Source organism: Daktulosphaira vitifoliae, unplaced genomic scaffold, assembly GCF_025091365.1.
Source record: "Daktulosphaira vitifoliae isolate Bord-2020 unplaced genomic scaffold, ASM2509136v1 Scaffold_1, whole genome shotgun sequence".
NCBI lineage: Eukaryota > Metazoa > Arthropoda > Insecta > Hemiptera > Phylloxeridae > Daktulosphaira > Daktulosphaira vitifoliae.
Genome location: NW_026099572.1, coordinates 29,944,060 through 29,970,076, shown reverse-complemented (window position 1 = coordinate 29,970,076; position 26,017 = coordinate 29,944,060). Strand labels below are relative to the sequence as shown.

Sequence of the window (26,017 nt, the reverse complement as noted above, 5' to 3'; positions counted from 1 at the left end):
AATATACTATCCATTAAGTGTTAATAAAATTAATTTGAGGGTTGATAGATATTATGTATCTTATAAGAACATCATTCAATCTCAAGAAGTGGTTTTCATTTGTTTATCTCAAATGTAAGAGTTATGCATAATAGAAGTTTATATTTTTACCCGACAAAATTCAACATTGGTCATTCATTGTATGAATAATAATAATAATAAACCAATAAATAAAAATCTAATTTATAAACTTTTTTTGTGGACATCAATAAAAAAAAGTAACTTCATCATTATTTAAGCACAACTATATTACTGTTGTATATTTACTTAATTTTAAATAAATCTGATGTGTCATGAATAAAGGTTACCCAGAGCTTAAAAGGCCTATCACTTATTTTACTAGTTTGTCAAGTTTAGTGACAATTTTTCTGAATTTTTTTTTTTTTGTCCATTTTTTTATGTTAGCGATATTATCCATTAGTAGGGGGGTTATAGGTCTTAATCCGGTCCAATTCATGAAATTACTAATTTGTATCATTAGAATGTTTCTTTTTTGTTAAAATGTTAATTCATTATTATTCGTACGATCTTCTCTTTATTACTACTATAATTTTTAAGTTACATATATATTTTGAATTTAAGTCGAATTACATTTATCTCTACCTACACACAAATGTGTAACGTGGACAAAAGCCAAAAGCATTTATTCTTTGCATATTAGAGAAAAATTCCTAACCGTTACTATACTATCCACGTACGTTAAGTCCTATTTGTTTCACTATTCACCTATTTAAACCTCTCCCTCTCGTGTTTTTTTTACCAATGTTTCGCGTTAATGTATTCTATAATAGTTTTATAAGTTATTTATTTTAAATGCATGGTTTGGATTTACAAACACATTGACAGATTTAACAACATAAGTAAGTTTATCAATAATTTGAATAAATTTTTTTAACGACTATAACGATTTAGAATTAGATATGCTACTAAAAAAATTCCAGAATTTCCTACATTCATTAAAGATATTAGTTTTTATTTCCTCTGTCATTTATCCAGGAGCACGTAATTTCTTTCGAAGTAAAGTTAATGCATTCTAAGAATTGATGTAATTTTGTTTATTTCTTTCAAATTTTACTCAAAAAAAAAAAAAATGCCAAACATGTATTACACTTAATATTTGCTGTACTATTAAGTATTGCTTAATAAAAACATCACAAACATCGTCAATCTGGTTTAAAACTCTTGTTATAAATGAACATCATGAAATAAGTTTTGGAAATCTACATTTTATAAAACTGATGTTTGTTTATTATAACTTTTTCGATTTTAGACCGTACACATAAAAAAAAGTTTGTATGTGGTCCGCATATTACGTGATAACCACCATTCATGTGTATTAGACATATTTTATAATAGAATAAATCTTATACCAAGTTAAAAGTATTTACATTTTTAACTTTTTTTTTTTTTAGCAATAAGATTTTGATTAAAGAAATAAACTAATTTGTTTAATTTAGTTACTCTTCAACTACTAAAAAAATATAATTTGAGGCATTTTAGACTTTTTTAAATTAACAGCTTAGTGTTCTCAATATGAGGCATAAAAATGTCATTGTTATTAGGACCCTATTTTTAATTATAGAAGTCTGTCTATGTTGTAACGAGATCAAAAATGTAATCAAGTTATTGTGGTTTTTTAACTTTATTCTCGTATTTCTCAAGCACTTTAAATCGATTACTGATGAAAATTAATGACTACTGTTCCGTCGTTATTTCATACACAAACCGTAAACTATATGAAAATAGTCATATGATCATATGACTATTTATAAGACTGTATAAAAAATATATTATAGTTTTCATATAGTCTGTGCACAAACGTTCGAACGTTTATTTTATTGAAATTTAACCTAAGGTTGTAATTCAAAATATTTTATACGGATTTAATTAATATTTCCTTAAATCAAAAAATAAGCTGTGTGTCTTTAAGTTACATTTCATGAAATTATTTTAAAATAAATCTCCAATAAATGTTTTATTTTAGCTTTAAGCTCCATTCATTATAATAATTGTTTAACTAACCATCCGAACTTTTGTTCAGGTAAGAGCTACAGATAATGGATCACCTAATATGAGTGCGGTAGCAATTGTAATCGTTGACGTTTTAAAAATTCCGGAAAACTCCAAGTATGCACCAGAAATTCAAAACCCTAACCTTAAAGTAGACATTACAGAAACCGACACTATTGGTTTCGTAGTAGCACTCATTATGGCCACTGACAAAGATCAAGATTATTTATGGTACAAAATTGATGGTAAGTACATTTTACTTTTAATAAAAAAATGATTTTTATTTGCCTTAATTAAAAGTACAAAATTAGACTGAAAGATGTTTAAAAAAAAAATGCATCAATTCGCTTTATTTCATCTTAATTGATGTAAATCATAAGTTATTAAGATTATTTTTTAACCAGAAGATAGATACAAAACTTTCTATCTTCAAATATTCTATTGAAATTAATTTGGATTTTGAATTAGGTGGTGATCCTAATTTGGATTTCATGGTTGACGATAATGGTAATGTGCTTCTGGCCCGACAGTTGAATTGGGAGTCTGTAAAAGAGTATAATCTAACCATATCTGTGACGGATGGCGTATACACAACAACCACCCAACTTTTTGTCAGCGTCAAAGACATTAATGAATACCGACCCAAATTCTCACTAGATATATATGAAGTAAATGTGACAGAAAATGCTGAAGTAGGCTCTCCAGTAATTCAACTTGTAGCTACCGATGAAGACCAAGACATGAAATTATTGTATGGAATTCATAGTGCTCAACACGTTAATTCAGTAAAATTATTTGCTGTTGATTATCTATCTGGCATGGTATCTGTAGTGCAACCATTAGATCGGTAATTTAAATTCTAATACATCTTCCATTTAATATAGAATACAATATCTAATAATAGTAGTTATTGACCATATTTACTATTTTATATATTTTAACTTCAATCCTATTTTACAGTGAAAGCATAGCTAGACACGAACTTACTGTAGTTGTAAAAGATCAAAGTACTCCATCCAAAAAGAACTTTGCTCGAGTTGTAATCACAGTTACGGATAGTAATGACCATGCTCCTGAATTCAGTTCAAATATAATTCAAGGTCGAGTGTTTGAAACTACAGCTATTGGAACTAGTGTGCTTCAATTAATGGCTACGGATAAGGATCATGGTGAAAACGCTGCCATTTCTTATCAAATAATTTCCGGTGACTATCATTTAGAATTTTGCTTGATTTTCATTACTTCAAGTTTTTAATTAATGAATAAAAAAAATGTGTACTCTTTAATATATAAATAAGTTATTTATTTTAATATAAAATAANAAAAATGTGTACTCTTTAATATATAAATAAGTTATTTATTTTAATATAAAATAAAATTATTTTGATAAACCCTGGGGTATAATTAAAAATAAATTAGAAACTATTATACAAGAGTCTAGAATTACAGGAATGTATTAACAAAAATTAGGATTTATCGAATTAGTCTATTTTAGCCAACATTATTAACAATATTTTAACATAAAAATATTTTTTAATGTGCAAATAAATAAATTTATTTTGAAATATATTATTTAATTATATTAAGACATTTTTTTTAAGAAATAAAAATTTTTCATTTACTTAATAGAAGATGAAATTTAATTTTGCTATTCTGAAAATCAGACATTTATTTATATACTAAGTCTATATAAGCCCTAATCTGTATACATATATATTTAAATATCAGTACAGTAGGGTCGTAATACAAAAGGGTTGTGTCATAGTGGGGTCAAGTACACTGTTGTGTACTAATATCTGTTGTGATTTACATCATTCTCATGAAAAAAGCTTTAATGCGAATCTGTTATATTTTAAAATATTTAATTTATCTGTAAAAAAAAAAGCTATGTGGGATAGTTTTTACATTGATGGCCAATTTCTCATAGTAAAACAATTGGGCAAATTTTTTTTTTTTAATACTGTACTTGTTTTATAATACACTTAAAAAGCTTTAATTTGATAAAAATTTAAAGTAAATGGTTTTTTTTTAAACTTTTTTGTATTTAGATAATTCATTACATTTTCATAAAAATCATATCAAAAAAGTCTTATTGTATTTAGTATATCATACTAAAATTTTATTTAGGTCAGTATTTTACCAAGAAAAGTTATAGCAGTTTTAGTGTAATTTAAATGTAGACAATTTTTTTTTTTTTTTTTTTAAAATACAATTTATTATAATTTTGTAATTTTGAAATACTTGTCTTAATTTCTAATATTGACATGATATTTTCCAATTTTTGGTAACAATTAGATTAATATCTGGTTGCTTTGATTTGTTGATAATTAAAATTGGTCCAGTGAGAGCTGAACATTTTTATAGACTGATAAAAAAAAAATGCACACCATCGCAAAACTAATTCTTTTTCAGCTTAATATCAAAACTAAAAAATTATGTAGGATACATAGAACATGTATAAAAACTGTATTAAAAATTTTATTAATCTACAAATTTTTAAAAAAGTTATATAGCAATATAAAGTTGAAAATATAAAATTGAGAATTTCAACACAAAAATAGTATATTTATGCTATTATAAAATAGAGTATTAGAATATGGTAGCTGTTTTACTGATTTTAATAGTTGCAATTTTTGAAAGAGTTTCCTAATTAAGGAAATTGAAAGATTTTTGGCGATCACAAGCTCAACTAGATATAATTTATAATATTTTTCTATGTTTTTATAAACAAAATCAATACAATAAGTGCTAAAAATGTCTAAACTGTCTTGAAGAACAATTTATATGAATTTTAAAAAGTAATAAAACTCTGTTAACAATAATTAATTAAACATTTTTAAATTATTATTATTTTTATATTTTTATTTTTAATTTTTCATACATTTTTGGTTGTATATCATTGATTTTTTTTATAGTTGTTCTTAAGATTTTTTTGTACAGTGTGATTTAGACCATACTGACAATACTTATAACTGTAGATACAATAATCATTTTGTTAAAATTTTCTTGAAAATAATTATTGCCTTCATAGACTATGTTTAAAGCATTTTTTTAATTAATCACTAATAAAGAAAAAGTTATTATTTTTTTACAAAACAGCCTTTTTTATCCCTTTTTTTACAAAAAATGTTGATGGATGAATAATAATTTCAGAACAAATTTACTGAGTTACAAGCATTTTACAGAAGTTACTAATTTATTTTTAATTATACTCCAGACGGATAAAAAAATTTATTATTTATTATTTTATTTTAATTAATTATTTATTTATATTTCTTAATTAAACTTTTTACAGGCAATATTGGCAATGTTTTTAGTCTTGATAGCAAACTGGGCACATTACATATTATGAAAGAACTAGACATTTCCACTACATCAGAATATATTCTCACAGTAAAAGCTATTGATTCTGGATCACCTCCTTTATACTCCACTGTGCCTGTATATATCATGGTTGTTATGGCAGACAATGCACCACCTAAGTATGTTCTACTAAATTTTGCTTGTTATTTATTTAGTAATTTAAAAAACCCGATATATAATTACAAATACTATTTCATAAAAAGTATTTATAGTTTCAAATTATTTTTTTTACGGGTTAAATTTTATGTTTTTTCTAGATTCAGTAAATCTGAAGAATCTGCTGAAGTATATGAAAATGAACCGTCTGGAACTGTTGTAAAACAATTACAGGCTCGTAGCACTTCCTCTTTATTATTTGAACTAGTTAAAGGTGACACAGATGATTTATTTACTATAAATCCTAGTACTGGTGTCTTGATCACCAAAAGAATTCTAGATTATGAAACAAACCACATCTACAATCTTAGTGTGACTGCTACCAACATGGTTAGTCTATCTATTATTATTATTATTATTATTTTTTTTTTTTATGTGAATTAAAATTTTGTTAATTTTTATATTAAATTAATTTCTGTTATAGGCTGGTGCAAAAGCAATATGCCAGATAACTGTACATGTACTTGATAGAAATGACAATCCACCTGTTTTGATTAATACCAGTTATAAAGGAGTGATAAGTGAAGCTGCACCTATTGGATCTCTAGTCCTACTAAATGATACACTTCCGTTATTAATACAGGCTACAGATGCTGACTCTGGTTCTAATGGTCTATTACAATATGAAATTATTGAGTTCACTCAAAGCAGGATGTTTCATGTGGTTTCCAACACTGGTATTATATAAATTTATTGTTAAGACCGTAACCATGAATTTATTCAAACATTTTTTATTAGGAGCTATTAGAACTACTTCTCTATTGGATTATGAAACCACGCCAAATATTACATTCCATGTCAGAGTTATTGATCAAGGTAACCCTAGACAGACATCTGAGATACTTGCAACAGTATTGATTTCTATACTAGATATAAATGATTGTCCTCCCATATTTACTAATTATGAGTACAATGCATCAGTTTTGGTACCAACATTTGCTAATGTAGCAGTCATTCAATTAGAGGCTTTAGATGGAGACTCGGAAAAAGTTACAAAGCTTACCTATACTATTGAAAATGGAAATGAGGCAAATATCTATGCCATTGATAGTGAAAAAGGCTTAATTACAGTTCGAGAACCTAGCAATGGAATTAAGTCAAGTCCTCATAATTTAGTTATATCTGTAACAGATGGAAAATATTCTAGTCAATCGTAAGTTAGCCTCATATAATAAAAACCCAGCACAGGGGGGTCGCGGCACTGTTGTGACGTGGTATAGTTGTATCAAGTATAATGATATCTGACAGTGATTAAAATCACTATCAAAAATAAACGCTTCGATGCAAATCTTTAGATAGTGTTTAATTTTAAAAAAATTGGTGTTTTATTCCAAAAGCTACTTGATCTGCTGGTTCCTTATTAATATCTCGATTAAGATAAAGTATGTCGAATGAAAAAGGGTTTATTAAAAAATATTATTTCTCATAAAAAAATTGTGTGGATCCATAAACTTTTCAATAAGTTATAGCATTATAAAGTTAAATATAATATAAATAATAAAATCGAGAATTTTCACACGAAAATAGCATTCGGTAGCCATTTTCGCCGTGAAGACAAGTCCAGAGGTCAAATTTTTTTTTTTCAAATTAAAGTATATTACATTAGCTTTAATTTAAGATATATATAAAAGTGTCAGACCTTCCGGAACATTTTCAAAAGTTAAGTTGAAAAAGTTAATTTTTTGTGAAAAAGTTGTCATTTTAAATCCCCCCCTGTGGGCAGATAAAGGGTCAAATTTACAAAAAAAATATATCAAATGATAGGTAAAGACATCAAGCATCTATATAAAAAAAAATTATATTGATATGTTCATTTTTGAAAAAGTTACGGCAGTTTTTAGTAAAAAAAATTGAAAAAATTTCGAAAATTAGCGATTTTTAAATTTGTAATTTTTTTGGAGGTTTCCCCCATTTACAGGGAACGAGGGAAATTTTTTCAATTTTGAAGGGTAATGTCTTCGACTAGATACGATTTGTGATCTTTTGACGTATCGTTGAAAGAAATCCGTTCGGTGAGAGCTGAGAAAAAGTGGTAACAGACACAAAAAAAAAAATAAAAATAAAAAAAAAACACATCTTAGTAAAACCAATACCTTCTCAGCTTCGAATCGAAGCTAAAACTTAATAAAAGTATTTTTTATGATAATTAATCTCTCAAGTTGAACAATATAATACAAAACTATAATTAATAGTATGGCATGTTATCTTTTCATGCTTTATTTTAGATTAAATCAATTTAATCAATTATTTTATAAAACTTGGTTAATGTTTGCTTACTTTTTAGAACTGTCAATATTATCTGGTACCGAAGTGAAGATTCAAGTCTTAAATTCCAAAAGCCAATATATTTTACTACTGCTATGGAAAATGATATAAAAGTTAGATTTTTGTGTGCCGTTACTGTTATTGGGGCTCATCTCAATGAACATCTTTTATTTTCTATATCCAATCCTAGTAAATACTTTCAAATAGGTACTACTACTGGTATTTTAAGCACAACTGGACTGGCTTTTGACCGTGAAGTTAAAGAAGTTTATCAAATTATTGTCCAGGTAATTATTGAAATTTCAAAAAAAAATTGAAAATATTTTATACTAATGACAATAATGAATGGAAGATAATATCATTTACTTTTATTATGTCATCTTTTATAGGCTAAGAGTATGGATGCTGACAGTGATGTTTTAAGGATTGCTCATGTACCAGTTAATGTAACAATTTTAGATGTTAATGATAACCCTCCAATGTTTGTGAATCTTCCATATTATGCTGTTGTATCAATTGATGCCAAAAAAGATGATTTAGTTACAAAGGTTAAATGAAATCTTTTATACTAAACTTTTAATTTTTATTATATAACTTTTTTTTAAGCTTATGATTTTTTTTTTTTTTTTAGGTACATGCCATAGATTTGGATCAAGGAGAAAATGCTGCAGTACGATATGAATTAACAAAAGGACCAGGTGAACTTTTTAGAGTATCTCGAAGCACAGGAGAAATATATTTGCGTCATAATCTTGAAAGTCAGAATAATGGTCGTACTAGTGAGTACAAGCTAACTGTTGCTGCATTTGATGGTGGTAAGAAAATAAATTTTAATTGATTTTTTTAATTTACCCTTAGTTATAATTTAATATTATCTTTTGTAATTTTATTAGGCTTAACATCTTATTCAACGGAAGTTGAAGTTAATGTTAAAGTCATGGACCGATCAATGCCTGTGTTTGATAAACAGTTTTATTCTGTATCTGTTCCTGAAAATATAAATCTCTATACTTCTTTACCCTTATCCATAAGAGCTGATTCTCCACTTGCTAGAAAATTAATTTACAGTATTGTAGCTGGAAATACATTTGAAGAATTTGCTATTGATTTTAATACAGGTGAGTTTATATGATGATAAATCATCATGTTTCTATTATTGATTACTTGATTACTCAACCATTTTCTTTGGTGTTGGATGGTTTCTTTATAAATCTTGATTATCTAAATAATATTATTAGATTTTATATAACACTTATCATATATTTTCTTTTCTTTTTTTTTTGGTGACTTAAGCAGCTGATGATTTTGGTAGTACTAGTGAGTACATTACTTCTTTCTTAATGTGTGCATTTTTCATTATAAATAATCAACTTAACAATTTAAAATACAGCACTCATATTTCTTATTAAATACTAAACACTTATTTCATTTTGGTGCATGGGCTCTTCAATTTAAATTTATTATTTGTTTGTATACTTAATTATTTTTCCTTACAATTTATTGTTTCAATTAATTTTGCTTGTAATATTGATAAAATTTCAATAATTAAATATTTTATGTTTAATACAAGATTTTTGATATCTGGGGATAGGTTTATTATATGTTGTGGACAATTTGGATTTTGAACAAGTGCAACACTACACTTTAACTGTTCGTGCGATTGACAGTGTATCTGGTGTCTCAGCTGATGTTTTAGTTAGCATCATGGTTACTGATGTCAATGATTGTGCTCCTGAATTCCTTCAAGATTCTTATAATGTTTCTATATCCGAGTCTTCATCATTTGGATCATTCATACTTAAAGTCATGGCTACTGATAATGATACTGGTAAATAATATTAACAATTTATAATAATATAAATGAAGAATATTAATTTTTTTTAGGTATAAATCAAGTACTTAAATATTCAATTAAAAAGGACAGTGAAAATTCTACTGATTATTTTCACATTGATGAAAAAGAAGGATCAATTTATCTTAAACAAGCTTTAGATCATGAAACACATTCATCCCATCATTTAGTTTTAGAAGTATCTGATTCTGGTGTGCCTCCATTAAAAAGTACTGCTCATCTTTGGGTAAATGGTATGTTGTATATTTTCATATTAATATTTATTAACCACATTTCAACACTATTCTTTAACTACTATTTTACTTCTATTTCTTCAGTAATTGATGTTAATGATAATGCCCCCAAATTTGAACAACCATCATATTCATGTTGGCTTTCCAAAGATGCTGAAAGAGGCCAATTTGTTACAATGGTAACAGCTACTGATCCTGATATTGTAGATCATTCTCGTTTAATTTATGGTATAACTGGTGGAAATACTCAACAAATGTTTGATATAAATTCAACTTCTGGTAAAAATAATAATAATATTTCAATATTCTAGTATTATACTAATATTTTATGTGTTATATTTTTTCATTTAGGAGTTATCATTGTTTTAAACTTAAACAAATTATCTACAGAAAATGAACATGTACTCAATGTATCTGTTAGTGATGGTGTATATACAAGTTTCTCAAGAATTAGAATAGAAATGATATCAACTAATAAACATTCTCCTGTGTTTGAAAAACTTCAGTATGATGCACGAATTATGGAAAATCAAGCAGTAGGAACTGAAATTATTAGAGTTCAAGCAATTGACAGTGATACTGGCCCTTATGGTGAAATAAATTATTCCATACCATCAAAAAAGTTATCAAAAATATTTGATATTAACAATATCACTGGTTTGTACTAATAATTCATATATATATATTTTCAGATAAATGTGATTTTGCTTTAGAGCTTACAATCTTTCTCAAATTTTCTAAACAAAATTTTATTATTATTATTTTTTATTTGTTTTTTTTTTTTTTACTTTGGTTACTAGATCATTAACTTACATTGGGCTATATAAGTTATTTTTAAATTTTTTAAAAATGAAAAAAATTGTTCCTTTCTATCCAAACCATAGAAATATCAAATGTATATAATGTTCGTTGTAGGTATTAATTTTTAATAATTGTATTGCATTAGGAGAAATTGTGTCTAAAGTTACATTAGATAGAGAAGATACATCTATGTATGAAATCAATGTATTAGGTTGTGATCAAGGAGCTAGATGTGGATTTACACTAGTCAGAGTTCGAGTGAGTGATATGAATGACAATTCACCAAGGTTTTTATTACCTGAATACAAAACTTGTATAGATAGTTCTTTGCCAATTAACACCAGATTTTTAATGGTATGATAATTAAAATTTTTCTTTTGAAATTAATTATTTTTAAAATTTATGCCATATGATGTATAAAACTTAAATAGGTGAAATCTATTGATGATGATCAAGAAATAACTGGGCAAATTACTTATTCTATCAATGACATTGAACCTAGTGATATTACTTCAATATTAACAGTTAATAAATACACAGGTGCCCTAGTGCTTTTAAAAACTGTTGAATCTTTAAGTATGTAAAAATGTAGCTTAACATTTCAATAATACTTAATAATATTATGTTATAATCGTAATATTATTATAATATTATATTTTGATTTTTTAATAGAAAATAATGTATATCAGTTTTTTATACGGGCTACTGATAACGGTGTTCCTCCAAGATCATCAGATGTTCCAATTGAAATTTTGATTTTATCACCTGAAGATTTACCCCCAGTTTTTTTGCAACAAGATCAAAGGTTTAATATTTCTGAAAATGCTCCCATTGGTACATAAAAAGTTCTAATATTATTTCATATTTATCAAACTTTTTAATTATCAATTTTAAACAGGTACTATAGTCACCACTGTTAAATTGGTGTCTGAAGTTGATGCTAAATATAGAATAACAGCATCAGAAGAAACAACAAAATTATTTACAGTTAATAATAAAGGTCAAATTATAACAACTGGTATTTTAGATAGAGAAACATTAGCGGTACATATATTAGGCATATATGCTTACACAGAATCATCACCACCACTTACAGCACTAACTGAAGTATACATTAAAGTTTTGGACGAAAATGATAATGTACCAGAATTCGATAATGATTATTATAATGTTAAAATATCTGAGATAATTGCCGAAGGAACTCCTGTTGTTAAAAGTAATTTAATATTAAATGATTGAACTTTAAGTGTCAAGACAGAGGCTTCAATTAATATGCTGCATACTCTAGCAAGTTCATTTATAATTTTTTTTTTAGCTTGTGCAACTGATATTGATGAAGGAAAAAATGGCGAGATAAAATACTTAATAAATTCAGACATTAATGTTCCATTTGTAATTGATCAATATTCAGGATCTATAAGTGTTTCTACATCAAAATTAGATAGAGAAGTTAAATCATCATATTTATTTGATGTAATAGCTCTTGATTGTGGAACACCTTCACTTAATTCTACTGTAAAAGTACATATTACATTAGTTGATTACAATGATAATCCATCCCATTTTTCACAAAACATGTATTCAGCTTCAGGTTTGATTTATTTTATTTATTGTTGATTATTCATACTTATATGTATATTTATTGTAGTTGAAGAAGATTCATTGCCTGGAACAGTTGTTGTACAATTGACTTTAATAGATGAAGATCATGAACTTCCCAGTACATTAATGTATCATATATATGATGGTGATGTCCATTCAAATTTTGCCATTCGATCAACAGGTGAAGTGTATGTAGCTAATATGTTGGACAGAGAAACATTAGATAAATATCAACTTACTATTCTGGTTACTGATGGAAAATATGTTTCAACTACAAAACTTCAAATTAGTGTAACTGACATTAATGGTAAATTATCATGTTTCTTATTTAATATTACATTTTTAATTAAAAACTGATGAATAATTTATTTACACTTATGGTTACTGTTAAAAGTTTAAGTAACAAAATTAATATTTTTAAAATTTGTAAAGTAAATTTTATTTGATTTTTTAGATAAAATGCCCATATGCTTACATTATAGCTATAAGCATATGTTATCTGAAGGGGCATCTATTGGAACTATTCTAATGACAATTGAGGCTCAAGATGAGGACTTAAATCCAAAATTAAGATATTTTTTAACTGGTAATGGAGCAGAACATTTTAGTTTAGACATTGACACAGGTAAAGCTTGTTAATTATTTTCTTTTAATTAATGTCTTATTTAATCATTATTAAATCTGTGGCTTAAATTTAGGTCTGCTAAAAACAGCAGTACTCTTAGATCGTGAAAAACAATCTCAATATAGTTTGGAGGCTCATGTTCAAGATCGAGAAAAAAATGAATGGGAATGTATAAGTATGGTAGAAATTACAATATTAGACATTAACGACAACCCTCCTATGTTTGTTTCTAATAATAATTCAGCTTCATTATCTGAAGATGCTCAAATTGGCACCATTGTTATTAAAATTCATGCTAATGATGCTGATATAGGTAAGAGCTCTAGTTCTATAAAGTCTTTAAATATTGTCTAATTTTAATATTATTTTAGGTTTAAATAGAAAATTTAAGTATTTATTACAAGATTCAGCAGAAAATCATTTTATAATATCTTCAGATAGTGGTATAGTAACCCTTGCCAAAAAATTAGATAGAGAAATATGTGAAAATTATAACATAACTATAAGAGCTATTGATCATGGTACTCCTCCACTTTCAGCTTTCACACAACTTTTTATAAATGTATTGGATGTGAATGACAATCCCCCAATATTTGTTCAGAGGTAATATAAAATAAATTACTAAATAAAAGTATTTTTAATACCTTTTTCAATTTATTTTAGAATATATTATGCAACTGTATCAGAAATAGCTTCCATTGATACAGAAGTCACTAGAGTCTTAGCTACATCCTTAGACTCTGGTATAAATGCACAAGTAGTGTACTCTATTGTTGGTGGCAACGAACATAATAAATTTTCAATTAACACAGAATCAGGCATAATTAGTGTATTTGAAATGTTAGATTATGAACGTGTACATGATTATTTATTAACTGTTCAAGCAACTGACTTGGGTGAACCACCTCTCAGTAACCAAGCAACCGTAAATATAACAGTTTTGGATGCTAATGACAATGCACCAATATTTGGACAACTAGCTTATACAACTCAAATCAGTGAAGACTTACCCATTGGTGATGTATTTATTAAAGTATCTGCGACAGATTTAGATAGCGAAATGAATAGCAAAATCCGTTATGCATTGGTAAAAGGAGATCATCATCAACAATTTTCAATAGACCCATACACTGGCAATATAACAATAATCAAACCCTTAGACCGTGAATTTGTAAGTACAATATTAAAAGTATAATGTTAATACTTTTTAATTGAATACTCAGTATTAATCAATAGTTTATTAAGGTCACCATAAAAATACTGTATATATGTATATATATGATAATGTATATATTTAAAAAATACAATATTTTTTTCAAATAAGTTGTTTTATTTGTATTTTTCAAGACACTGTATTTTTTGTATATTATTGAATTTGACTCAATTTTATAATGTAATTTAACTGATATTGATTATATTTTTATAGGTATCAAGTTATAATCTACAAATTAGAGCAACAGACTCTGGTACTCCAGAATTAATGAGTTTTGCATTAGTCAACATACAAATTACTGATGTCAATGATAACCCACCATTATTTTCTCAACACAACTACTCAGCATTTGTTCATGTAAATTTAATTATTAGTAACAGAATTTTATGTTTTATTATTCTATCTTTTTTATAATTTAAAATAGGAAGATAAAAAACCTGGTTGGATTGTTTGTCAGCTGTCTGTAACAGATGCAGATATAGACCCTAACAGTGGACCTTTCATTTTTGATATACGTAATAGTGAAGATGGCAAAGCATTTAGTATTGATCCAGATGGTACAGTTCGAACAGCATCACTTTTGAATCATCGAATTCAGCAAAATTATGAATTAGAGATTCGTGTTTTTGATAATGGAAAACCAGTTTTACATTCTGATACTTGGCTCAATATCAAAGTAATAATAGTTTTAATATATTGATTATAAATTTAACTAATTTTTTTTCATAAATAGGTTATAGAAGAATCACAATTTCCACCAATCATAACACCTCTAGAAGTTTGGGTTGGTTCTTGGCAAGATAGATGGGAAGGTGGTACTATTGGTCAAATACATGCTACTGATGAAGATGAATATGACTCATTAGTATATTCTGTAATAAACCAAAAAGAACTTTTTAAAGTAGAAGAACGATCTGGGGAACTTAGAGCTCCTCAAGGATTAGACGCAGGAGTTTATTTTGTGAACATATCAGTTAGTGATGGTAAATTTTCATCATTTTCTACAGCTAATGTTGTTGTTGAATCATTAACTGATGATATGTTATCTGAAACTATCAGCATAAGGTATTAAATATTTTTGAAAAACTTCTTTTTTTTTTCTTTTAAATTATGTCTTGAGTATATTTTATACTTTATTTGTTATAGATTAAAGTCAGTTACTCCACAACATTTCTTATTAAATCAAAAGAAAATGTTAATGCGTTCACTAAAAATAAATTTGGGCAAAGAAGTAAGCCTAATTAGTATTCAAGATGCACCCCAAGGAAATTTGGACATTTTACTTTACATCAGAGAAGTAATTATTATTTGTTAATTTTTAATATTATTTAACTATTTTTTATAAAATTCAATTATTAGGGTATTGATTTGATCTCTATGCATACTGCTCTTCAAAAAGCTGGACTTATTATGTCAAATAATGTTCATCCATGCAACTGTACTCCTGGACAAGGTGTATGTAGTCAGCGCATTACTTGGCTTCCTGATCAAGTGCAGACAATAATTACTGATATGGTATCATTTGTTTCCCCTGCTCATACCCACCAACCATATTGTTCATGCAGACTCAGTTATATTGGTAAACAATGTGAAAAGAAAATGACTACTGAATGTTTGTGTGAGGAAGACGAAATATGTATACCTGACAATGAAATAGATGGAAAATTTAGATGTGATAGACCTCGAGGTGTCGGAGACAGATGTTTAGCCGGGAATGAAACAGCTTGTTTACCACCAATATTTTCAAATCTTAATATAACTTGGATACAACTCATTGCAGTATCTACAGCATTAATTTTCATAATCATGGTTATATGTATTTTAATTATATGCAGGTTAGTTCAATATTATTAAAATATTTAAATTAGTCTATGTTAACTAATAAAAAATATTAATTTTTACTATAAATATACTTGCAGAAAATGTCGTGTAAAACGTCAAAATGCACGTCGAAACAAAAATATAACTATGCTAAATTCGGAGTTCAAAAGAAGTACAAAAATTAGCAATTTAGAAGTAACACAAGTAAGTAATTTAATATGATACAAAATTTTCTGTTAAATTAGTGTAATTATATATAATTACAACTATTATTGTGTAATTTTTTTCTTAACAATGTTTAATTTTATCATTTTTATTTAATATACAATTTAATTGTAACAATATTTTAGCGACCTGCATCCTATACAGCAATTGCTAGCAACCCTGAAACTGCATATATGGCAGCCATAACATCTAATCAACTTAACAATTTAGATACTCTGAGAAGTTATGGCTCTGCTGGTGATGAGTTAGAAAATGTACCTTTAGATTACTTGCGTAATCTCAATAGAGGTAGCAATAATAAAATAATTAATGGTAAGTTTATTAGAACAATAAATTAGTTATATTATTTATCTGATTATTCTATTGGAACATTTTTTTTAGATCTCAAAACTATTCCAGATGTGACTAAAGTACCTCGTCGGTCAGTTAATTGTGCTGAAGAGGATACAAGAATACTTGGGGGTTATCATTGGGATTGTTCAGATTGGGTACGGCGAAGCCAAAACCCTTTACCTAATATTAGTGAAGTTCCTGGTAGTGAAGTACCAGATTCTTCAAGTTTTCATAGTGATAGTAATGATGAAGTCCATCAACCAATCATTGGTTTGTATATATATACTTTCAAATCATAGATAGTACTTAAGGGGCCACAAATTAATAATTTAAATAAATATCTAATTGATATTATATTCATGAAAACTAAAAAGGTTTAAAATTCAAGTTAAAAGGAATAGTAAAAAATTTTCTTATGTACAACCCCCACCATAAATAGTAGCCATTGAGGTTTACCTCCAACTAGTAGTTTAATGAAAAATCGAGATTATAATCAATTATAAAAAGTTTTTTTTAACAATCTTATCAAATAAACTAATTAAGATATTTTAAGACTTGGTGGTAAAGTTTTACAATCACAAATTCATGAGAATCATTGGTCACAAATGACATTGAATAATGTTTGTTGCACCTTGAAAACTAGTAATGAAACAGTGAACATCTTGTAACATTAAAACAAGTTATTGTTACGTTAATTCTTATAAACTCTTGCTACCACATTTAATATACGTCATCAAGTACCATTTCCACTTGAAAATATTGATTGTATAAACTCATTAGCCAATACCACATAAAATTTTGGNTATTGTATAAAATCATTAGCCAATACCACATAAAATTTTTAATTAAATGGTATAGAAGAATATTTTGAATATTTATCAATATTAATAGGGTTGAATTTCTTCATTATTAAAATTNGATTGTATAAACTCATTAGCCAATACCACATAAAATTTTGGTACAAAATTTTTAATTAAATGGTATAGAAGAATATTTTGAATATTTATCAATATTAATAGGGTTGAATTTCTTCATTATTAAAATTATTACGCATTTAAGATAAAATTTGGAGGAATTAATAACAATATTTTTTATACATAACCTCCCATAAAAAATCTCTTCCCACATAATTTTGTGAATTTTTTTTTAAATATTTACATTAATTCAGCCAAATTTTTTCTAGGTCTAAGTAATGCTAATTTTTTCCTATTTTTATCTATTTAAAATGAAATACTTATTTAAATAAATTCTAGATCCTGCTAGGGATTTAGAAACACTTGATGAAGAGCTCTATCTCTCATATCGCAGTGAAGATGATGATGTAGTTACTTATGGATTTCCTCAACGATATCCTAGTCAGAGTGAATTGTCAACTACTGTATGTGAAATTGAAGATCCTGATATGCCAATGTCAACAGCAGTCTAGCATACATTGTAAAAACATTCCGTTGGAAATATTAGGTTTTAATATTTAATTTTGAGCCATTATGTAACATTTATTAATAAATGTGTGTAACATTAAGACAAATTTTGGTTAAGTAGTTATTTTGAGAGGGGGGGTAGATTAAGACTGAATGATTTATTTTCATAAATGTAAAGTTTTATATGAATGCAAAAATTGTTATACTTCTGTGATAGTTAAACTTTTTTCACTAGTTTTCACTTATTTATTGTTTGTATAAATTGTCCCTTTTATAATTTGTTTATGTGTTCATTAATTGACTTTTTTCTATTTGTTAAGCTGAACAAATAAATGCATTTAATTATTCATTACTTATAATTAAATTATGATCTCTTACTATGGTAAAAAAAAAACACAGTTCTTTATTAAATTTAAAAAATACAGCTTATTACTAACTTTTTATATAATTATTATACTAATTAAACCAGTGCTAATAATTGTTTTTAAGGTGCTAATCTGTATTAATTGATTAATTTCTTGTAAGCTTTATGTTAAATATTTTACATAATCTAAAGTGTTTTGTATTAAGATTCACTTTTTTAAGTTATGAGATCAATGGACTTTGACTATAAAATTAGTTATAGTTTGTATAAAAATTAAGATATCATGTTTTCATTGTGTTATTTGACAAAATAAAATAATTTCAACTAATAAATTAAAAAATATATATATGAAATGTACCATTCCATTTGAATTATAACTTCACAGTTTCGATAAAGAAGACATAATATTTATTTAGTTTTTTCCATTTTTACATAGCATTAGACTTTCTATTTTGTAAATAATTTGTATTATAGAGCAATATACTGTTATAAATATATCCTATAATGTTAACCAAAAGTGCCCTTACAATTTTTTTTTTTTCTAAACGAATTACTGAATGTCTAGATTTATAAAAAAAAAACATTTTTACAATCATGAATAAATTGTATCTTAAAATGTTAGTATCTATAATACAGATAAATTTAGAGTATTTTTTGTTGAAAATTGATATAAAATAATACTTTAATCAAATAATTTCAGTAATTTATAATTTTAACTCGAGCAAATTGATGACACAAATTAAACAAATCACTAAATTATAACATTAAATCTCAATGTGAGTTATACATTTTTTCTTTTTGAATGTATTCATATTATTATAACTATTGTTACTGATTTATTTAGATTAAATGTTTTAGAATATATTTTTGTAAGAAATGTATATTATTTTTTAATAAATTAATATTTAACAATATAACATTTTAAAATTAATTAATCCTTACAGTATTTTTATTCCTTAATGAGTAGTTTTTATTATTACTAACCAAGTATACTTTTTCATTTAAAAATTCAACACATTATATTTATTTAAAAATAAAATAATAATGAAGTAAAAAAAATTGTCATAACATTTATTATAAATCAATCACTTTTACTGAATACTGTTTAAAAATAAATGACATATAGTATAATTATACATCAAAAATAATTAAAGTACATATTTCACAAAAATATTTCAAAGCCATAAATATATTAAGAACAAATGTTAATATTTACAGAGTTTTTACCTAAAATTGGTAACTTTGTAACCCAATCTGGATATGGAGGTTGCAATACACCAGATAACATCATATCTTTAATACCTTCAATTATATTTTCACTCTTTAGCTCAACTCGTGCTTTACATAATTTTCCAGTTGGATAGTTGATCCCAATCATTGATAAGTCACTTTCAACATTTATTGTAAATTGATTTAATACTCGATTTTTATCACCAAACAACTGACGAATATATTCTCGAACATCTTCATCACAGTAATTACTTTTTAGTGAAGAATTTATAGCATTGTTTTCCTTATTTTTATCCTCCAAAAAATTTACCATTGATTGTAAATGTTTTCCTGATAATGGGTAAGGTTTGTAACGTGTTGCTCCAACAGACTTCACCACAATTTTTAATAATGTGCTATCAATATTATGAGGCTTATAAAAAATGTGAGAAACTGTACCTGGCATGATTGTTAAAAATAATGGAGCACTAAGTTTAGGATTGGTTTTACTCTTCTTCATTTCATTTATATCTATCAAAACCCAAAATAATTGGTTACATTTCATAACATATGTTACACCTTTAATATTCAACTTGTCAAACATAGCTTGTATGTTATTTCTTATTCGTTCTTTATCTAAAAAACTATTTTTGACTTTATCTAAAGTTACAGTCCACCAAGAACCACTCTGATGATAAATAACATCACTAAGCATTATACGATGGTAGACTTCTGTAATAGATTGTTGATCCCTTAAATACTGAAAAATCACTGAGACTATATTTGCAACATTCAAACGCATACGACATTCGGCTACTAATTCCACAACATCTTTCCATTCTAGATCTAAATGCAAGATTTTTAATAGTTGTTGAATTTCATTCATGTTGAATCTTTTCATTTTGACAGCTATTTTATTTAACATGAGCTTGTCAATAGTAGTCATATTTAGTTCTTTTTAAATACCTAAAAAATTTAATTATGTTATAATATTATAAGAAATTAAAAATAATAAGCATTGCATTAAATTATCTTTTTTATTTTTACAATAAATATAATTAGTACAATTTTATTTTGCAGTTAAAATAATTTTCTGATAGTTTGTTTGCATTTGTATGAAGTGCACATATGATGATAAAGTTCATCTAAAATTTAATTAATTTTTTAATCAGTGGTATAGTTAGTGAAAAACTAAGGAATGTAGCGTTAATACTATGTTACCAACCTCCATCCCTGTGATAACAACATTTAGAAAAAGTATGTTATCTTTACTTTACACATGCGTTGTTCTTGTTACTTCTTTGACTCTTAAATAAAAGCAAATATATTTAATAAATATTTTGTGTGGTGTTCTTTAATTTTAATAAAAATAATTAATATAAAGAGCCACAAAAACTAGACCCTCTTATGTAAGGCAATCTTTTTTTTTTTCTAATACAATAAGTCTTCAATCATAATTATAATTTTTTAAAAACTTTATTCTATTACAAGTTAAACTTAAAAAAATAATAATAATGCCTTCTTTTGCTAAATAAATGGCTTAAATTATTACTTGTGTAAATATATATTAATTAAAAAATATAATTATTGGCATTTCATTGAGGTCGTAAAATTATTAAAAACTAGATTAACAGTTAAATAATGAATTATTATAGTATAATTACTCATTATACTTAAATTTAAAAACTTATTAGATAATACTAGAGCATATTTTAACCGAAATTGAAAAAAAAACTGAAAAATTGAATACTCTTATGACATAATTATTAATAATCTAAAGTACATCTAGCAAAATCAAAAATATTAACTTGGTACACTGATAAATATATAATTATCAAAATTTTTTATCAACGACAAATGTTTTAAAAATTGGTAAAATTAATAATTTTTACTAAAATTAATTTACTAAAACATAATTAAATAAATTAAAAAAATTGAATAATATACATAGAAATATTATTATACACACAAAAATAACATTCAATATATTACAAACATTCAATGCAATATTGAAGAAAGCAAGCATTCGAGTATAATTTATTTATAAGGTTAAACATTTTACATCATGATAAAAATACTTTAGTTAATATTACTTAATTCTTCAATTTTTTGAGTTTTCATAAATTCTTTAGAAACATGTCCCAGTGTTGGATGATAACTTAACTCTCCAGGAGAAAAAACTTTAACTTGTGCTGTTTTTCCAGTTTTATCAGATTTTTTTCTAAATACAAAGTTTTCTAACCACATGTAAAGTTTTTGAACTACTGAAGCTAATCCAGGAACATATTTAGCAGTAGTTAATTTGAGTCTTTTTGTAGTAATGTTATGAATAGGCCCAAAAGCTAAAGCTACAACAGTACACGCTAAACAAATTACATTGTATGGCATACTAAAATCAGGTGTTGGCAGTGTTATAATAAAATTTTCAGTTTTTAAACTTATTATATAGTCTGAATTTGTTGAATTCAAATTATCAACTATTAAAGATTTGTCAAAAGTTAAAGGAGTAACATGTCGAGGAATAGTAGCTATTATTGTGGATGATCCTATGTAAAACCCATGGTTAGCATCAGGTGGATACTCTTGCCACTTTAAAAATACATAATCAAATTGAACAGATATTTCTGTGACTGATTGTGCAGCTAATTCCAACGCTATCTCCAAATAATAAATACGAGTTCTCCCTTTACCAGGTTTGTATTTTAAGGCTTTTGGAACTAAATCAAAACCATTACAAGTTACTTTAAGGGTATGATAGTAAATTGGTAAGAACCATGGAATGTTTTCAATTATTGTAACAGTGACAGGCGATACATGTTCATTATAAATTCGAGTGACAAGTCCACCATATTCTTGTCCAAATCCTGTAATAAATCTATCAGTGTATAGAATAGGACGGAGTTCTGAAACAACAAATTTAGGTTTTGGGACAGAAGCTGCTAAGTGAAAAATTCCTTTAAGATTATAAACAGCTATTTTTTCATTTAAGAAATAATCAGGCTCTTGAGAAATTGTATATGGAACAGTTAGGTTAGATGAAGTATCTAAATATAATTTACTAGTTTCTGCCAGGGGACAAGTTTTGAATAAGCCCGTACCAAACATTCTGCGCAAAGACCAATCATAATTATTGTTAAAACTAATAAAACTGGAGTCATAAACCAATGATACTGTTTGGCGAAGCTCATAAACACATTTGATACCATTACATAACGGTCGAAAATGAATACCTAATGAATGATAATTGGCATTATGAACTTTTCCAGAATTCAATAAGCTTGATAATCCTCTTGTAGAATCACAAGGTAAAAGTTTTTTCCAAGGTGTTAAATTTTCTGTACATACATTTTCTCGTGGTAAATTAGAATAACGATACAATGTATCTTCAGATGACTCATAACTATTGGCTCTATTAATGAAGTTCAATGATGTACATAATAATCCAGATAGAGCATTAGTCAATCCATACCAATTTTTGTTTACATCAGCTGTACCAACATGAAAACGTGCTGATATTTCAGCACCTGAAGGAGCATCTATAGCAGGATAACCCCAAGCTTTATGTCTCCATAAACCTGATGTTAAATCAATGTTCAACTCATTAACATTAAAGCGATTAATAATATCACCTAATGAGTGAGGAAATAAATTAGAATGTTTAAACTGATTGTTTTCTTGTACCACAGTGAATTGAAAAAATGTGTACACATAACCAGTTGCCAAAGGTCTGATAAATAATTCTTCATTATACGATTCAGCAGAAACAAAAAAATTACAACTTAATCCATATGAAAACAAAACAACAATATGAATACTACTAACTCTCATATTAAATCATTAAAATTCGAAATAAATTGTAGTATAAACAAAGAATTAACATCTAATAAATATTAATAATTTCAATGTAAGCATTTTAATAAGTGTAAAACATACAGTTATCAACAAATAGGAATAGCCGGCTACAGTGTTATGTTTACGTTTTATTAGTCAATAATGATAATGGCGGTTAAACAATAAATTACCAATTAAGTAACTCACAGCTTAAATGTGTCAACAAAAATTATTCAGAAAGCTGGAAGTAGTTTTTGATGTTATAAAATAAATAAAAACACTAAAATTATTTAAAACTTTAAAATTACAAGAATTAAAATACAAATTCATTCAAAACATAGAACTAAAAAAATTAAACAATTTTGAGATATAAGTTCTTACATAGTACGCTAACAGTGTTATCAACATTTCAATATGGCCACGATTTACCTCCATTTTAGCTTCAATGCGAAGCTGAGAAGTATTAATTTTACTATGTGTTATTTTTTTTTTTTTGTCTGTCAGCACTTTTTTTTAACTCTCACTAAACCAATTTCTTTCAACGATTAGTCACAAGATCACAAATTATATCCAATTAAGGATATTACCCTCAAAAATTGAAATAAATACTCTCGTTCCTTGTAAATGGAGGATTACTTAAAAATATTACAATTTTAAAAATTAGTATTTTTGATATTGTTTTAACTTAAGTTTTTTAAAAATCAACAACATTTTTTTCATAAATACTTTAGCTAATCTACTATTTTATATTTTATAATAATTTGATAATTTCCACAAAAAATTAACCATTTCAACTTAACTTATGAAAATGTTCCAGAAATACTGACATTTATATATATACCTTAAATTATAGTTTATATTATTTATTTTATTTTGAAAAAAAAATTGACCTCTGGACTTGTCTTTGTGGTGAAAACATCAAAATTAAAGAAAAATTTATGATAATTTATATAATCGATTTATATTTAAAAATTTATATTACTATAACTTTTTGAAAAATGTATGGATCAACACAATTTTATTTTTAAAATACTTTTTATATACCCCTTTCATCCGACATACTTTATTTTTGAATCGGACTATTTCCCTTAATTCAGAGTGGGTCAAAATTTTAAACACGCGTATAAAAAGTAGAACTTTTTAAACTTAATTTTGAAAAATATTCCAGAAATACTGACACTTTTATATTAGCCTTAAATTTAAGATTATTCAATATACTATATATTGAAAAAAAAATTGACCTCTGGGCTAGTCTACATGGTGAAAACGGACATCAGAGATAACGAATATAAATTTAAACTTATGTGAACATTTTGCCTTTTATGTAAAGAGAGCGACTTTAAATTTAGAACTAATTAAAATTGTCCTTTTTATTTATCAACATGAGTTGTGTATCGTTTTCGAATCGGTTTCACTTGAGACCTTAATGCTCGAGGTACAATGTTCCAAAACCCATCCGAAAAGTTAGTTTTTTTGCATTTTTTTTCTCATTCATTTTGAATGTGGGAATAAAACTTAAAGTTTGGTTGATTTTTATCTCATTTGGATTTAATAACTTCAATGATTATCAAGGACCCTATCACGGTAGTCAATCCTTGTAAGAAAGAATTTCTTATTCATATTAAATTATTTAATATATGGTTTTTTTTGTGTCTATCATTCATTTTTCTCAGCTCTCACTTAAACAATCTTTTTAACGATATATCAAATGATCACATTTACCCACTAAACATTTGATGTTTCCAACATCTCTGGAATGTATATTTCTTGTTACTTTTGAAACATCACTGAATAATTCAATCCCAGTATATTTAAAACTAATCGCCTCATAGATATCAATTGTTTTATTACTTTCTTATTATTATATAATTAATTCAATTAGTTAGTTTATATTAGATTTTTAATTAAAATTTTTCTGTAGTACATACTTAGTATAAGTATGGATGCTATAACTTTTTAAGGTAAAACTGTACAATATAGAAAGATTTTATAAATTTGGTTAATGAATTATTTGATAGTATTTAGGCTATGGTGTGGTAAAAATAAGCTTCTAAGATTTTCTGTGACTTATGTAAATGGATTTAAAATCTAAAATTTGAATGAGAACTATTTTAATATCTAATCTAACACTATATACACCCAAAGAAAAACCTCAATCAAAATTGAAAGAGAAATTTTATCAAGGGTTTATGATAATGTTTTATTAATACGAACAAAATAACTATTCTTATAAATAATTATTGTTCAAGACAAGAAAAAAAAATATCATATTGATAAATATATCATTGATTCAATAGTAATGATATATTTATCAAATTGAACAATGAATTTATTATATAGATCGAGGGTTTTCTCTGGGTGTATTTTTCCTCAACTATGGATAAAGATGATGAAAACGATTATAAATAAAGTCTCAGGGTGGTACCTTGAGATGGGACCCTTATGGAAAGTATCGTTACTATAAAAAATGATGGGTAAATAAAAACTTTCTCATTAATCATGACTAGACTAGAAAAATTGAAGATATGCCTTTTAAGCTCGTGAGTTCTGGGATGTTTACACCCCTTGCCCCGGGCTTCATTGTAAATTTCTGTAACTAAAACTATAACAAAAGAAATATGTCTCTTATTAAGTATTATTATTTTTAAGTAGTA

At 26.1% G+C, this 26,017-nt stretch overlaps 3 protein-coding genes across 8 annotated transcripts in view; 1 reads left to right on the top strand and 2 right to left on the bottom strand.

Annotated features, from left to right (window-relative positions):
* The window catches only part of LOC126895107 (fat-like cadherin-related tumor suppressor homolog), a 122,469-nt gene extending 103,412 nt beyond the window's left edge, over positions 1-19,057 (top strand). The window contains exons 10-44 of one of the 2 annotated variants that reach the window (XM_050666604.1): positions 2,081-2,294; positions 2,518-2,896; positions 3,010-3,254; positions 5,345-5,531; positions 5,670-5,898; positions 5,993-6,245; positions 6,307-6,721; positions 7,853-8,120; positions 8,223-8,381; positions 8,465-8,648; positions 8,727-8,951; positions 9,127-9,150; positions 9,425-9,661; positions 9,718-9,918; positions 10,003-10,197; positions 10,270-10,575; positions 10,865-11,073; positions 11,151-11,295; positions 11,392-11,553; positions 11,618-11,935; positions 12,035-12,310; positions 12,368-12,628; positions 12,776-12,946; positions 13,020-13,259; positions 13,318-13,549; positions 13,610-14,117; positions 14,373-14,516; positions 14,584-14,835; positions 14,893-15,224; positions 15,306-15,456; positions 15,519-15,994; positions 16,079-16,184; positions 16,331-16,517; positions 16,587-16,808; positions 17,792-19,057. In XM_050666604.1, coding sequence (XP_050522561.1) covers positions 2,081-2,294; positions 2,518-2,896; positions 3,010-3,254; positions 5,345-5,531; positions 5,670-5,898; positions 5,993-6,245; positions 6,307-6,721; positions 7,853-8,120; positions 8,223-8,381; positions 8,465-8,648; positions 8,727-8,951; positions 9,127-9,150; positions 9,425-9,661; positions 9,718-9,918; positions 10,003-10,197; positions 10,270-10,575; positions 10,865-11,073; positions 11,151-11,295; positions 11,392-11,553; positions 11,618-11,935; positions 12,035-12,310; positions 12,368-12,628; positions 12,776-12,946; positions 13,020-13,259; positions 13,318-13,549; positions 13,610-14,117; positions 14,373-14,516; positions 14,584-14,835; positions 14,893-15,224; positions 15,306-15,456; positions 15,519-15,994; positions 16,079-16,184; positions 16,331-16,517; positions 16,587-16,808; positions 17,792-17,964 — 8,286 coding nt within the window. In that variant the 3' untranslated portion in view covers positions 17,965-19,057. The remainder of the gene's footprint in view (positions 1-2,080; positions 2,295-2,517; positions 2,897-3,009; positions 3,255-5,344; positions 5,532-5,669; positions 5,899-5,992; positions 6,246-6,306; positions 6,722-7,852; positions 8,121-8,222; positions 8,382-8,464; positions 8,649-8,726; positions 8,952-9,126; positions 9,151-9,424; positions 9,662-9,717; positions 9,919-10,002; positions 10,198-10,269; positions 10,576-10,864; positions 11,074-11,150; positions 11,296-11,391; positions 11,554-11,617; positions 11,936-12,034; positions 12,311-12,367; positions 12,629-12,775; positions 12,947-13,019; positions 13,260-13,317; positions 13,550-13,609; positions 14,118-14,372; positions 14,517-14,583; positions 14,836-14,892; positions 15,225-15,305; positions 15,457-15,518; positions 15,995-16,078; positions 16,185-16,330; positions 16,518-16,586; positions 16,809-17,791) is intronic. The other variant, XM_050666605.1, reaches the window with a different exon arrangement.
* A 316-nt stretch (positions 19,058-19,373) lies between these two features.
* On the bottom strand, positions 19,374-23,749 carry LOC126895115 (uncharacterized). 5 transcript variants are annotated; one of them, XM_050666619.1, is made up of 4 exons: positions 23,571-23,749; positions 20,758-20,839; positions 20,555-20,677; positions 19,374-20,498 (listed from the first exon to the last, which is right to left on the bottom strand). In XM_050666619.1, exon 4 carries the CDS (start codon positions 20,476-20,478, stop codon positions 19,516-19,518), a length of 963 nt encoding a protein of 320 aa, XP_050522576.1. In that variant the 5' UTR covers positions 20,479-20,498; positions 20,555-20,677; positions 20,758-20,839; positions 23,571-23,749; the 3' UTR covers positions 19,374-19,515. The 5 variants fall into 5 exon arrangements, with proteins under 5 accessions (XP_050522576.1, XP_050522577.1, XP_050522580.1 ...); XM_050666620.1 differs by having other exon boundaries at positions 20,598-20,677; XM_050666623.1 differs by lacking the exon at positions 20,555-20,677.
* On the bottom strand, positions 21,471-23,459 carry LOC126895109 (GPI transamidase component PIG-T). The gene has a single exon (XM_050666610.1). The coding sequence runs from the start codon at positions 23,358-23,360 to the stop codon at positions 21,612-21,614; it is 1,749 nt and encodes a 582-aa protein (XP_050522567.1). The 5' UTR covers positions 23,361-23,459; the 3' UTR covers positions 21,471-21,611.
* Positions 23,750-26,017: the final 2,268 nt, after the last annotated feature.